This window comes from Mya arenaria, chromosome 15 (assembly GCF_026914265.1).
Source record: "Mya arenaria isolate MELC-2E11 chromosome 15, ASM2691426v1".
NCBI lineage: Eukaryota > Metazoa > Mollusca > Bivalvia > Myida > Myidae > Mya > Mya arenaria.
The window spans coordinates 35,568,483-35,582,991 of record NC_069136.1 but is presented as its reverse complement, the minus strand read 5'-3'; the positions used below and the strand labels follow the sequence as shown (position 1 = coordinate 35,582,991).

The window sequence follows — 14,509 nt, the reverse complement described above, 5'->3', positions numbered from 1 at the left end:
AACCAAGAGGTTGTGGTTCGGTCCCCACTAGGTTGAGAGGGGTCTAGTGGTATAGGTGTCCGCCTCTCAACCAAGAGGTTGTGGTTCGCTCCCCACTAGGTTGAGAGAGGTCTAGTGGTAAAGGTGTCCGCCTCTCAACCAAGAGGTTGTGGTTCGGTCCCCACCAGGGTGATAGTGGTCTAGTGGTAAAGGTGTTCGCCTCTCACCCAAAGGGTCGTGGTTCGGTATCCACTAGGTTGAGAGAGGTCTAGTGGTATAGGTGTCCATCTCTCACCCAAGAGGTCGTGGGTTCGATCCCCATCAGGGTGAGAGTGGTCTAGTGGTATAGGTGTCCACCTCTCAAACAAGAGGTCGTGGGTTCGATCCCCACCTGGGGGAGAGTGGTCTAGTGGAATAGGTGTCCACCTCTCACACAAGAGGTCGTGGGTTCGATCCCCACTAGGGTGAGAGTGGTCTAGTGGTATAGGTGTCCACCTCTCACACAAAAGGTCGTGGGTTCGATCCCCACCAGGGTGAGAGTGGTCTAGTGGTATAGGTGTCCACCTCTCACACAAGAGGTTGTGGGCTCGATCCCCACTAGGGTGAGAGTGGTCTAGTGGTCTAGGTGTCCACCTCTCACACAAGAGGTCGTGGGTTCGATCCCCACCAGGGTGAGAGTGGTCTAGTGGTATAGGTGTCCACCTCTCACACAAGAGGTCGTGGGTTCGATCCCCACCAGTGTGAGAGTGGTCTAGTGGTATAGGTGTCCACCTCTCAAACAAGAAGTCGTGGGTTCGATCCCCACCTGGGGGAGAGTGGTCTAGTGGTATAGGTGTCCACCTCTCACACAAGAGGTCGTGGGTTCGATCCCCACCAGGGGTTCTTTCTCATGGCTTCTCAAAAAGGACATCGAACTTGTTTCTGCCCAGGAAACGGAATCGAGGGTGCTTCTGGACTTTATACTCTAAGACAATAGCAGTGATATAATTTTCTCTATATATGACCCACACACAATTAGAACAATCTGGAACCGTCTGGAAACCAGCTAGATTCCTGTTTCAAGTTCGTGAAATTAATAGCGAGAGTTAGATCCTTAAAAGTTGAAACACTACCACCAGATTCGTGTTCCAGGCAGTTGTAACTTGAATTTGCAGACTAATTGCTGGTCGTGATAATTATAACTATACTAGCGTTTTTGTAATTATGCTGACTTGTCGCCAGCCTTATGCACGAAGGAAGCTTTAACTAGTTAACGAAAACAAAATAAAGCTACATTTATTGTGTGACAAGGTAGTTCACCTTCAATGTTATCCCACTTTTGTAGTATTTATTTAACCTACATTTAAGACCAATCCAAGATTGAATATAAAGCGTAAGTTGTGCGTAAGTTGGGGGGGGGGGGGGGGGGGCTTTGTTGTCAATAAAAAACAACACTTATGCTGTGCCGTTTTAAGTACACAGTTAAAAATAAATCCATGTATTCGCCGTTTGTCCTTTTAAAAATATGTTTGGTTAGCGTTGTCAAACATCAAAGGTTAATTACATTAAAAAAATTCTAAGAATGCATGAGCCCCCCCCCCCCCTCCCGAAATCCGGTATGCCATTAAAATGACTAAATGTTGAGCAAGACGTCAAAATAATGATTGATTTTCGTATATTTTATTTATATCAGGCTTCCATGATCATTTCTTACAATAATCAGTTACAACACATACGAAGCGAGACGTACAGAAATGTTTAGGCCCTGGTAGGGGTCCAGGAACATTTCTATTCAAGGACGCGATAAAAAGGTTCTCAGAAATATTTACGACAAAGGGTTACATATTTCCTGGTAGTGTATGCTTACGTTGGAATATAATCCAGTGTTTACAAGACTAAATTTATTACATAATTATACCTTTTACAACCAATATTGTAAATGCGATTTATATGACTTAACTTTATTAAGTGTCTGTAGGAATTCAAACAGTGCCTCTTAGCAGGGTCTTCGTTTAAATTATTGACTACTGGGCTTGCCCCTGTAGTTTCCCTTGTAATAATGAACATCATACGCAGGACAAGCGTGTGAAGCGATCGAGCGATACAATTTGGGAATGCGACCGAGAGCTTGTTCATATCACACCCTAACATACAGTGCATTGCAATTTGCACGCCGCTGGGTCGCTAACTTTACGTACATAAATTAGATGTTGATTTGTATGCTGTTCAGACTCAGCCTTGTTGTTTTAAAGGCCCACACTATAGGTTGGTGCATTTTGATGCATTATTGTCATTAACTCATTTGACTTTAAAAACGATAAAAAATGCAACTTGCGTCCAGATAAAAAATGTTATTTTGGCGGTTTCTTTTACCATGGGTTTTTGTGACCACGTAGCTGTTATTATTTTTTTTTTATAAAGTCTAATGTTTTTTTTATTGTTTTTATTATCATCGGATTTTTACATTTTTTTTTCTTTTTATAAACCTATGGTGTGCGCCTTTAAAGCTACACCTGTACATGGGAACAGGAAATGGAAGCAATATTCGGGCGTTTTCGTCTATACTTCACTAGTTACACTTTTTGGTTTCAAGGGTTTCTGCGGTTTGGAAACCTGTTTCGGAAGTTTTGCTTAAAGTAACAAAGGCATAGTTGGTGTACAGCCTAAACAACGTGATTGAGTTTCTGCATGTTGCCATTATTTCTGAATTTCAATGAAACCGCAGATGGTCGTTTGCTTGCTTAAACTAAATGGTGTTTCAACACATGTTGATTTTTTCAAAGTGAGCTGGTGGAACAAACAAACAAACAAACAAACAGACAAACAAACAAACAAACAAACAGACAAACAAACAGAAAAACAAACAAACAAACAGACAAACAGACAAACAAACAGACAGACAAACAAACAAACAAACAAACAAACAAATAAATAAATAGAAAATAATAAATAAATAAATAAATTAATTAATAAATACATGAATAAATACATGAATAAATAAACAAATACATGAATGAATAAATATATAATAAACAAACAAACAGACAAACAAACAAACAAACAAACAAACAGACAGACGATCAGACAAACAAACAAACAAACAAACAAACAAACAAATAAATAAATAAATAAAAAATAAATAAAAATTAATAAATAAATAAATGAATAAATAAATAAAAACATGAATAAATACATGAATAAATAAATAAATACATGAATAAATAAATAAATAAATAAATAAATAAATAAATAAATAAATAAATAAATAAATAAATAAATAAATTTATTTATAAATAAATAAACAAATAAATAAATAATAAATAAATAAATAAATAAATGAGTAAATAATAAAAAATATGAGTAAAACAGGGAACTTTCGAGTAATGTAATATGATATTAAACGTACAATCAATACAGCTTCATAATTTCGATGTAACATTGCTTCAGAAAACTTAAAAACAACATAAATACATATTAAAGCACATTCGTAAGTATCGGTCTGGGTTTACCAAAAAACACAAAGATTTTCGTTTTCTTTGTCTCCTTAAACTTGACCCCATCCTCGTGGTATGCTACAAAACATATTCCCCCCTTCCAGAGACGTCATTACGGTAATTCCTCGCGCATGAACTCTTTTTCAGGAACTACTTTCATCGCGTCGCGAGCGAGTCGCGCGAGCCCAGATTTCCTGTCAAATTAGCGCGTAATGATAGTTATTAGATATTAGCCTTTCAAGGCGCATAAAAAGGTAGAAAGAAAAATGATAGAGAAATGCTTAATAGGATGAGGATTACTTTATAAGTTACCAATCGTGGCCAATCATGGTAACTGTCACAATTAGGGAGCGAGTTTTACATTTATTTCCTTGAATAAAGAACGACGTCTTTCGAGTCAATTTGCCGGCAAATTGGCATTCATTGCTTTAATCCTTTGAAAATTACAGTCTCCAGAAATTTTTATGTAGAGAATTATTTGAGGCAATAAGTTATTATTTCATTTTTGATCATTTAATCTCTTAATTCCGCTAATGTCTCTCAAGCATTTTGCTTAGTAATTTTGATAATTACAAATTATTTGACACTAAAATAGTTAATCGATTTCAATTGACAGTAGACTGGTATTATTCTGTATTGAAATTATTGTCTAGAAGCGATTCATCTTGCCAGTAAAAGTATGTGACCTTGAATAACGACTGGTGGCATTATCAGTCAGAAATGGCGAAATAAATAAAAATAAAATTAGCAAAAAACGACCTATAAAATTAATAACAAAAGAGTACTCTATTTAAATTTCATTCTTTTGAAGTTTGAACTCTAGACTAAAAATGCTTTCCCGGAAGTTTATTAAGATTTATCATAGAAATAAAAATGATATTTCACTGTTTTGAAATTTTAGCGTTTTTCTTATCAAATTCAATTGATTTTTTTAAACATGTACGCTTTATTCACCAGTCAATTGTAACCACGCCCACCCCAGGTCCGGGGATATACCGGGGATAGTCGGGGAAATGGGCCGTGTTTTTACCTTTCAGGTGGCCCCGCAGTGCCGGCTGAATGCGATGGTTTTGTCTTCGCGCTAAATATAGTGGGGAATGGGCCTTACCTAGGGTCCCTGGGGTGCTGGGGCATTTAGCGGGGATTTTACCATCAGTACGTCTCCGCAGGGCGGGGATTTTACCCGGGATTGGCTTGTCCAAAAGTCAATGTCCCCGCCATTTCCCGGACCTTGGGTGGGCCGTGGTTACAATTGACTGGTTCATTATATAAGTAACAAAACATTTTCCCCTCGCTTTCATGTACAACAAGGCGAAAACAACACAACTTAATGCATCGTCCTTTTGCTTCTAAAACGGAAAATAACGCGATGTATTTAACTTGCCTACTTATTTTATTTTGTTCGAGTTTCCGACCAATCGGTATAACATAAAAAAAATACAATCTTTCATATCTAAAAATGGCTATAATTGCATTCTTCTGAGACACGAAATCTCGTATAAAAGTGAAAACGACCCCATCCCTACCCACATGGCTCATTTTCGCCTTATTATACATGCCTATAAAGTTTCAAGTTTATCAAACATCACTCATGTCCCACATTCATGACAAAATAAGTATGAAAAATATACAATACAACATAATGAGGCATTACAAACATATTGGACATAAGAATATAGAACAGAACAGAAAATTTAGTTTTGACTTAAAGCTGCACTCTTACAGATTTATCATGTTTACAACTTTTTATTATTTTATGTCTTGGAAAGAGCAAATCTTTGCGTAAATATCTGCAAACAAATGATATAAGATTGCTGACAAAAAATCAGATCGTAGATTTTCATATCTCCGTTCGAAAATTAATGTTTTATGTCCTAAACTAACGGTTTAAGCATCAATTTTGAACTTAAATATAAAAATCTGCGATCTATTTTTTCGTCATCAGTCTTATATTACTGGTTCATGCATTTTCGCATATATTGGGTCATTCCAAGACAAAAATTAGAAAAAAAGTCAAAGCGTTCAATCTGTGAGAGTGCAGCTTTAAGCATTAATATCTCATTGTCACATTACCCAAATATAAAATGCGCACACGCAAGCAATAAACACATTCATAATGACATTATAATAAGTTGTAAACGATTTTTGTAGAATATAAAGTTGATGTGATAGTGAGAATGTTAAATAGATTACTTATGCGAATTGTTTTATGCGAAACACAATAGAATGAGACATGAAAATAGAAGCATTATTGCAGTTATAAAGGAGCCTAATACATATAAAGCACAGATAAATCTTGTAAAAATGTAACATAAATACATATACAAATCGTCTTGTTTTGTATGATAATTTATAAATAAAACCATTAGACAGAATTATTTCTGATTTCAATGCCTTTAAATAAAATCTTGTTAATTTAACAAGAAGTGATTTATTATCAGTTTGCCGTACAGAAATAAACTTACTAAAATGTTCTGATTTTTTGTACATAATTTCTATGAACATTAACATACACGGGACATTAAGAGATAACATGGTACTAGTTTTCGAAATCATCTAGGTAACAACAGTTTCTCTCATTTCTTACAATATTATTGTGTATCGCAACTTCAATTGCTATACAATTCAATTGCTATATATTGCTTCATTGCTTCTAATTATATTATCATATATATTTATATATCTAATTAGCATAACTAAGCATACAGACACTGGAAGTTTTGTACAGTGTGTGACTTTTAGGTTTCACCAATAACTGATCATTTGTGTACCAATATCTGTTTGCAATGGCTTAACCGGTTTCGTCATAAACCAAACAATTTGGTGAACTGCGTTTGATATTGAGAACATACTTATAAATATCAACTGTACTTTTTCAAATATATGATTATTTCCGTAGCCTCACATTTCACGTCCAGACAATAAGATCAGTTTTACAATTTTTTTAAAAAGATCCATTGGTAAGTCAATAGATAGACATACATGTTTTGCTTTTTTAACAACTTAAATGTAGTTGTGTGTTGCTTACTTTGCAATATAGTCTTTACAAAAAGAGTCACTAATCTAGCAAATAACACTCCTAGATACTTATATTCAGATTCTACGTCAATGTTAGCATTACAAAGAGTGAATTCGTGTCGTGGCAATCTAACTTTGGTAAATATAAGAATCTTAGTTTTAAAGGTATTGACTGTGAGTATTTTTTTGGTAAAAATAATTTTCATATACATATAGAGCATTTTGTAAATCATGGACACTTTCTGAGATAATAATAATTGTATAGTCCGACTACAGCAGTACAAACAATTTTAAGAAATCTATTCATCTTTGGTCATCATCATGCATTTTAATAATCAAGCCATTGGCAACAGTGCTGTTTTGAAAATAGTCATTTAAATCAATCACAAAAAAGGAAAACAATAAGGGAGATGAACTATCACCTTGTCTGACACCTATAAAACATTGGAAGTAATCCGAACATGATCCATTTACTTAACACAACTTTTAGCCTTTTCATACATATGTTTTGTAACACCAAAAATCTTCACCTGAATACAATGATTTTCCAATTTTAACCATCATGATGACAAATTCCTATTAATACAATCAAATGCAGCGTTTGCATGCACATTATCAGTTTCTTACGAACACATTATATAACATATTGAAACCGGCTTGATATTTACTGATTAGATCATGCTTTTCAACAAAATTTAAAAGACTATCTTTATCTATTAACGTTAATAGCTTTCCAAAATAATTGAGCAGCGTTTTTGGGCGATAATCTGCGGAATCAGACACATCCTCTTTATTCTTATATATAGGTATAAATGCAACAACAGTCCAACCATCTGGACATGAAACCTTGTTTATTGCAGGAGAAGAATTAAAAGAGCGATGCTCGGACGTGGAGGAGACGGACGACCAGCCGAAGTTGAAGCAGCGTCGGTCGCGGACTAACTTCACCCTAGAGCAGCTAAACGAGCTAGAACGCCTGTTTGACGAGACCCACTACCCTGACGCCTTCATGAGGGAGGAACTCAGTCAGAGACTCGGACTCTCAGAGGCTAGAGTACAGGTGAGGAGAGGCTTTATCAATATTTTTTCGTTCATCAATATTATTTTCGTCTGAAGTGAGATTCTATTCCACGCGCGCATGCGCATCAGTGTTTCCACTCATTTCGATTTTCAAGTTTATTCATTAAAACTCATGCCACAATGCATGACATGAGCTTGAGACATACATATATTGACGTATTGCAAACATTATACGTATTGAGAATCCTAATTAACAGGTATATACACAGCAAATATTCACATTAGTACAGTCCCTAGAGGTATTTGTGTGCATTTTTTTGTCCAGAGCGTTTCTTGGTATATTTGTGTCGGGGGATACCATGGTAACATGGGGGATGCCAGCTGTCCACAATCACTAAAAATGAACTTCAGACATCCCCCAACACAAATATACCAAGAAACGCTCTGGGCAAAAAATGCACACAAATACCTCTTGGGACTAGACTTCATTTTCTAAAACGTAATATTGGTTACTTTAGAAAACTATATATACCATATTGTAACAAAATATATAAAGCCAAACAAATGATACGTTTAGTGGCTGCTAATCGTATTATTTAAAGACAGTGTCAACGAAATTTTTAATTATTTTGTTTAGCTAGATTGTGAAAAAGCTTTAAGTTTAAAATGTTTTATTAATGAGTCCATATCCCGGATATAAACTGGTGTCCTACTGAGAAGCTCAAATGAAAGAGCCTTTGGTGGGGCTTCGTTACTTTCTATATAATTAATACAAAATATCTTTGAAGACATTAGCCAAAAACCACGGACGCATAAACCGGAATTTGCTGGAACTTGCCGAGCGCGCGCTACGGATTGTGGGTAAATTATTACTCGTTAACGTTTCACCGATATCAGATATCCAACCCGTGGTTTTTAGGTTCGTGCAAAAACGTACGTAAGGGATCGTCTCCCGGGAGGGACGTTAACTGGGGGTCCCGTGTGGCAGCGCTATACACTTGTGCACAATAAAGAACCAGCGTAGCTCTAACCAGAGTTACATTCTGCCTGTGCACTTTGCTCCATAAACTAATATTACTAACACTCTTATCCGAGCACTCTCCGAATGGGCTTTGTCCGAATGCGAGTATACATGTATTTAAACTTACACATCACCAAAACTACTTAATGTATTCGGGGAACAATCATGTGAAATGTTGACGACTGGTTACTCAATGTTATTCTGGTATCCAGATTTATTGATTTTTTTCTTCGGATGGGTGGGGGCTTGGGAGAAGTGGCGCGAGGTAGCGTTGGGCACTTTAGGAAGGGTTAAACAAGCCAATCATATAAAGCACGCTAGCAATGATGACGAGGTCGTATTATACCGCCCAGACTCACTTAGATGCAACACTGTCATTATTTAATGCTTTAATGCTACAATACCTTGAAACGCCAAGTGTATTTGCAAACAGTAGTCGTAATATCAACCATTGCCGCGATGTATGGGAATCAAAAAAGTTCGCACGAGTCAAGAAAAAGCAGTTTAAATTTAAATTGTGGACTTGTGGGTTTACCCGGTTTCATAAATTTGCTGTTTCAAAATAAAAATTTGATTACTTTCGGCGTTTTTTTTGTTGGAACATGTATTAAACAAGTTCTGGTTTTATATCGGTTTCACGAACAGTGTATTTGTTGGAACAGTTTCAAACAAAATATAAACCAGTTTAATCGTTTATTTAACAAACAACCAAAACTGTTTTAAAGCTATCAAAATAACCTCCGGTTGCAGTTTCGTCGGTTCGTTTCATCCAAAAACTAGTTCACATCATGGTGGAAAGTGATCCAACATTTGTGAATACAGGCAAAATTTTCGAAACAGGTTTCAAAACCGCCGAAACCCTGGAAACAAAAACTGTAACTAGTTTGGTATCAACAAAAACGCCATAAGTTTCTTTAACTTTTAGGGCGTTTTTGTTGATACCAAGCCAATTTCAGGTTTTGTTTCAAGGGTTTTGACTGCTTGGAAAGCTATTTCGAAAGTTTTGCTTGAAGTAACAAATGTATGGTTTTAGGTACAGCTTTAACAACATGATGGATATTCTGCATGTAGCCATTATTTCTGAATTTCTTCAAAACGATGATACCGCAAATGGTCGTTTTCCTGTTATAACCATACGATGTTTTCACACACGTTTTCGATCACTGTCCGCCATTTTCTTTTTCAAAGTGAGCTAGTTTTCGGATGGAACGAACCGACGAAACCGACTCCGGAGTAGGTTTCGATAGCTTCCAAAACCAGTTTCGGTTTTCATAAAACAAACGAAATACAACCGGCCTTTATTTCAGTTCAAATTGTCACAACAAATACACAGTTCATGAAACCGATTTAAAATCCAAACTAGTTTATTACGCCATTAATTCTGTGGATGTACGTTTAATCGTGAGTGATTTGCTTGCTAGGTAATCAACGCCGCTCTGATCGAAAACCTTCATACCAATAAATATTTAATGGTAAATTGAGAACAAAATTCATGGGCATCTCAAAACTTCGGGAATCGTTGTGTTGCAAAATGGCTGTTTGATGAAATTAAATATGAGGGATCACAATTGTGGAACAATTACTTCATAATCCAAAATTGACGTATTACGTGTGAGGAACATTAGCGGTTGTCATGTCGCATTCCAATGACGATTGATATCGTGGGGACGGAGAAATATGCGCGCCTGCGAGGACGAGGTATTTGGGAGAGACGTTTCCTGACATAGATATCTTCTGAAATAAAATCACTCGAGATAAAGTCTGGTTTCCTTTCCAATTTATAGAAGATTAACTCGAGCGAAAACATATTTTTTTGTCTTTTGTTCGTACCGTGAGATGAAAGCGGAAAGGTTCGGAATGACATTAGATTTAGATGCAGATAAAACCTTTACACGTCCTCTCTTTGATTATAGGTATGTGTGCCCGCCAAATAGATCAATAAGGCCATACTGTTTGCTAAGCTATATATGTACTTTTTGCTAGGGCGTACTATTTGTGGGGCCGTATTGTTTGTTAGACAGTACTGTTTTTCGACCGTACCGTTTGTTAGGCCGTACTGTTTGTAAGGCCATATTGTTTGTTTGTTAGGCCGTACTGTTTGTAAGGCCGTATTGTTTGTTAGGCCGTATTGTTTATAAGGCCGTACTGTTTGTTATGCCGTATTGTTTGTTAGGCCTTACTGTTTGTAAGGCCGTATTGTTCGTTAGGCCGTATAGTGTATTAGGCCGTACTGTTTGTTAGGCCTTACTGTTTATATGGCCGTACTGTTTGTTAGACCATATTGTTTGTTAGGCCGTATTGTTTGTTAGACCGTACTGTTTGTTAGGCCGTATTGTTTGTTAGACCGTACTGCTTGTTAGACCGTACTGTTTGTTAGGCCGTACTGTTTGTTAGACCGTACTGTTTATAAGGCCGAACTGTTTGTTAGACCATACTGTTTGTAAGGCCGTACTGTTTGTTAGACCGTTCTGTTTTTAAGACCGTACTGTTTATTAGGCCGTACTGTTTGTTAGGCCGTACTATTTGTTAGACCGTACTATCTGTAAGGCCGTACTGTTTATAAGGCCGTACTGTTTGTTAGGCCGTACTATTTGTTAGACCGTACTATCTGTAAGGCCGTACTGTTCGTTAGACCGTACTATCTGTAAGGCCGTACTATTTGTTAGACCGTACTATCTGTAAGGCCGTACTGTTCGTTAGACCGTACTATCTGTAAGGCCGTACTGTTCGTTAGACCGTACTATCTGTAAGGCCGTACTGTTCGTTAGACCGTACTATCTGTAAGGCCGTACTGTTCGTTAGACCGTACTATCTGTAAAGCCGTACTATTTGTTAGACCGTACTATCTGTTAGGCCGTACTGTTTGTTAGGCTGTACTATTTGTTAGACCGTACTATCTGTAAGGCCGTACTGTTCGTTAGACCGTACTATCTGTAAGGCCGTACTATTTGTTAGACCGTACTATCTGTAAGGCCGTACTGTTCGTTAGACCGTACTATCTGTACGGCCGTACTGTTCGTTAGACCGTACTATCTGTAAGGCCGTACTATTTGTTAGACCGTACTATCTGTAAGGCCGTACTGTTCGTTAGGCTATACTAACGCGCAAAGACCTGGACTCGAACCCGGGATGCTTTGGTGATATATGGGTGCGCTAATTACTGCCCTAACCGGACACACTTGCATCTCAGTTTAAAGACCCCGGTCAGACGCGTGTGTGACAGATCCATAGGATCCCTGGCCTATTAGTTTCGCAATTGAAATGTTAATCCAGGGGTCGCAGGTTCGATTTCCCGCCGTTCCACTAAAACAATAGCCATCGCCTTCCGGAAGGGACGTTAAATGGGGGTTACGTGTGACAGTGCTATACAGTGGTGCTCGTAAAGGCATAACACAGGGGAAGGCAAAAAGTCAAAACGTTTCAAAATTTCATGTTTAAATAAGTTATAAGGAATGATCTTTTTCGAGAATAAAACATAAAGTCTGTAACATGTTTTCGGGAAGTAAGGAATTGACCAAATTTTATCAAAATTTGGATCAAAGAGCATTTCATTTTTTCGGAATGTCTATCGACATTATAATTTCTTTTTTTGTATCAAAATTCTCCCAGACAGCATTATTAACAACGTCTTGTGAGTTCTTGATGATATATTTTCAAATAAGAAAGATATTCAATAAAATAATGAAACATAGTTAAAATTAAAATCATTTCCTGGTTACAAAAATGCAAATATCTTTGTTAAAGTAGCTAAAATCACCACAAAGTCTAAAGACATTGTTGATTGGGTAGTACTGGGTAGTACTGACAATTTTGACACACACAAAAAACATATTCATTTTGTGTTAAGACATTTTTCGGGAAAATGTATACATGCTCCTCAAACGACTTTTGCACAATGGAACTTAAACAAACAGGGTAGCTCTAATTGGGTTACATTCTGGCTGTGCACTGTGCTCCAAAAATCTTAATATGACTAACAATCGGAACACTCATCGAATAGTCTTGTTGGTGGTGGTGTTTATACTCCGGGTCCCCGCGTGAGCACCTTGAAGGGTCCCAGAGTGACAGTTCAACCATCGAACACCTTACCTGGCAGACTATCTGGCGGTTAACCAGTACTAGGTGCCTTCACCTCTGCATGGAACTGACAACTTATGTACATACCAGGGGCAGTGGTACAGTGTGAATGATCGTAGAAAGGATTTCATAACCAATCACACCAGAAGTGACCTGGTCCACCCGGGAATCGAGCCCAGGTTGTCCGATTCACAGTCCAATGCTCTACCGATTGAGCTAACCGGGCAGACATCGAATAGTCCTTGTCCGAGTTCGAGTATAAATAGATCCCCCCTCCCCTTTGTGTGACATTGCCATGACTGTAAGCCGGAAATACAATAACTTAATTGGCGTTATTATTTCTGGTAAAATCCGCACTATGCGAGGGATTTAGTTACCGGCTCATAATGGACAATTACCGAATTCAATACTTTATAATGCTCCGAGGATTTCAAGTCACGGAGTGTTTATTACCAGCACGCAGCCTGAAAGTACAAAAAGCAGGTAAAGTGAAGTTTACGTGCCATGTTCACGTCCATTAAACGCGTGATCAGGTGAAAACGGTCGCAAGTTTTGAGCTCTAGTATTTTCTTTTGTATTTTAATCAACTGACGTTGTTTATTGAAATATATGTAAAGAAATACAGCAACTTGACCTTGACCGCAAACTGAACAAAGCATGGGAACCGGTAACCCAGAATAACTAGCAATGAAAATGGAAGTTCATAAGCGATTTACATGTATAACATGTGTTTTTTTATAATGACATGTAGCTCGATGGCTAAAACGACAATATACAAAGTTATTCACTGCCTTTACATTTAGACTGGTCGCTGGTCAGACGGAGTGGTGATTTCCTTTTGTCAAGGGAAAGCACTGCGATTGATAAATTGCTACATAAGTCTAATCCGGTCTGTTTTCAACAGTATATAGTAGCTATCGGCCGTGATTGAAAAGGTGTGAGTGTCCGGGGATAATAGGATTACAGTTTATTAACGTCGTTAAGAAAACAAACCAACATTAGATATTAGATGCTTATAAGTATCTTCCATGACCGAGAGAGTAAGGTAAACCTCGTTTCCGCAAAACACTCTACGCTCGTTTGGATGAACCTATCTTAAACAAGCGGCTATGGTATATGCGTTTTCTAATGCTATCCACTATCCTGTCAATCGAAGGATAATAGCCAAACAGTTTTTTTAAATGGTTCTGAGGAGAGTGCAGCCTTATTTCTTAAATGGAGCGTGAAAACTGTTTCATGTTGCCATTTGAAGCGAGAAATAATTAATTAGGAATCTAAATATTGCCACAAGACAACATTTCCATGGTGCTACAGACGTCGGTCTCAAACAAGGGAGGTTATTTTTTGATGGCAATGAAAAAGGAGTTCCATACGGCTACTTGTTTTATGTAAGCCCTTGGGCAAGATTATAAGTATCTTCAATCGCCGAGAGTGTAAGATAGGTTCATTCCGACCCGAGCGTAGGGTGTTTTGCGGAAACGAGGTTTACCGAGTTTCCGCAAAACACTTTGCGCGAGGGTCGGGATGAACCTATCTTACACGAGCGGCTATGGTAGATGCTTTTTCTCCCACCTCATATAAACAAAATTAAGTAAAAATGTATTTTTTGCTGGAATTCTTTTGTGCTTAGTGAAAATAATTGCGTATGGATATGCGATTATTCGTGGTTGTCATGGATATGCGCGCAGTGATTCAGATTATGTTAATAGTCAAACCGGTCTTTAAATAGTTCTAAGGAGAGTGAAGCAATATTTCTTGAAAGGTGCGTGAAAAATGTTTTATGGTGACATTTGAGGCGAGAAATAATTAAATAGCGTTCTAAATATTGCCACAATACAAGGTTTCCATGATGTTACAGACGACAGTCTTCAACAAGGGAGGTAATTACAAAGTGGTGATCATTAAAAAGGAGTTCTATACG

At 37.4% G+C, this 14,509-nt stretch overlaps 1 protein-coding gene across 1 annotated transcript in view; it reads left to right on the top strand.

Annotated features, from left to right (window-relative positions):
- Positions 1 to 14,509, top strand: part of LOC128219324 (short stature homeobox protein 2-like) — a 35,693-nt gene that overhangs the window by 7,274 nt on the left and 13,910 nt on the right. The window contains exon 2 of the mRNA XM_052927132.1: positions 7,331 to 7,530. Coding sequence (XP_052783092.1) covers positions 7,331 to 7,530 — 200 coding nt within the window. The remainder of the gene's footprint in view (positions 1 to 7,330; positions 7,531 to 14,509) is intronic.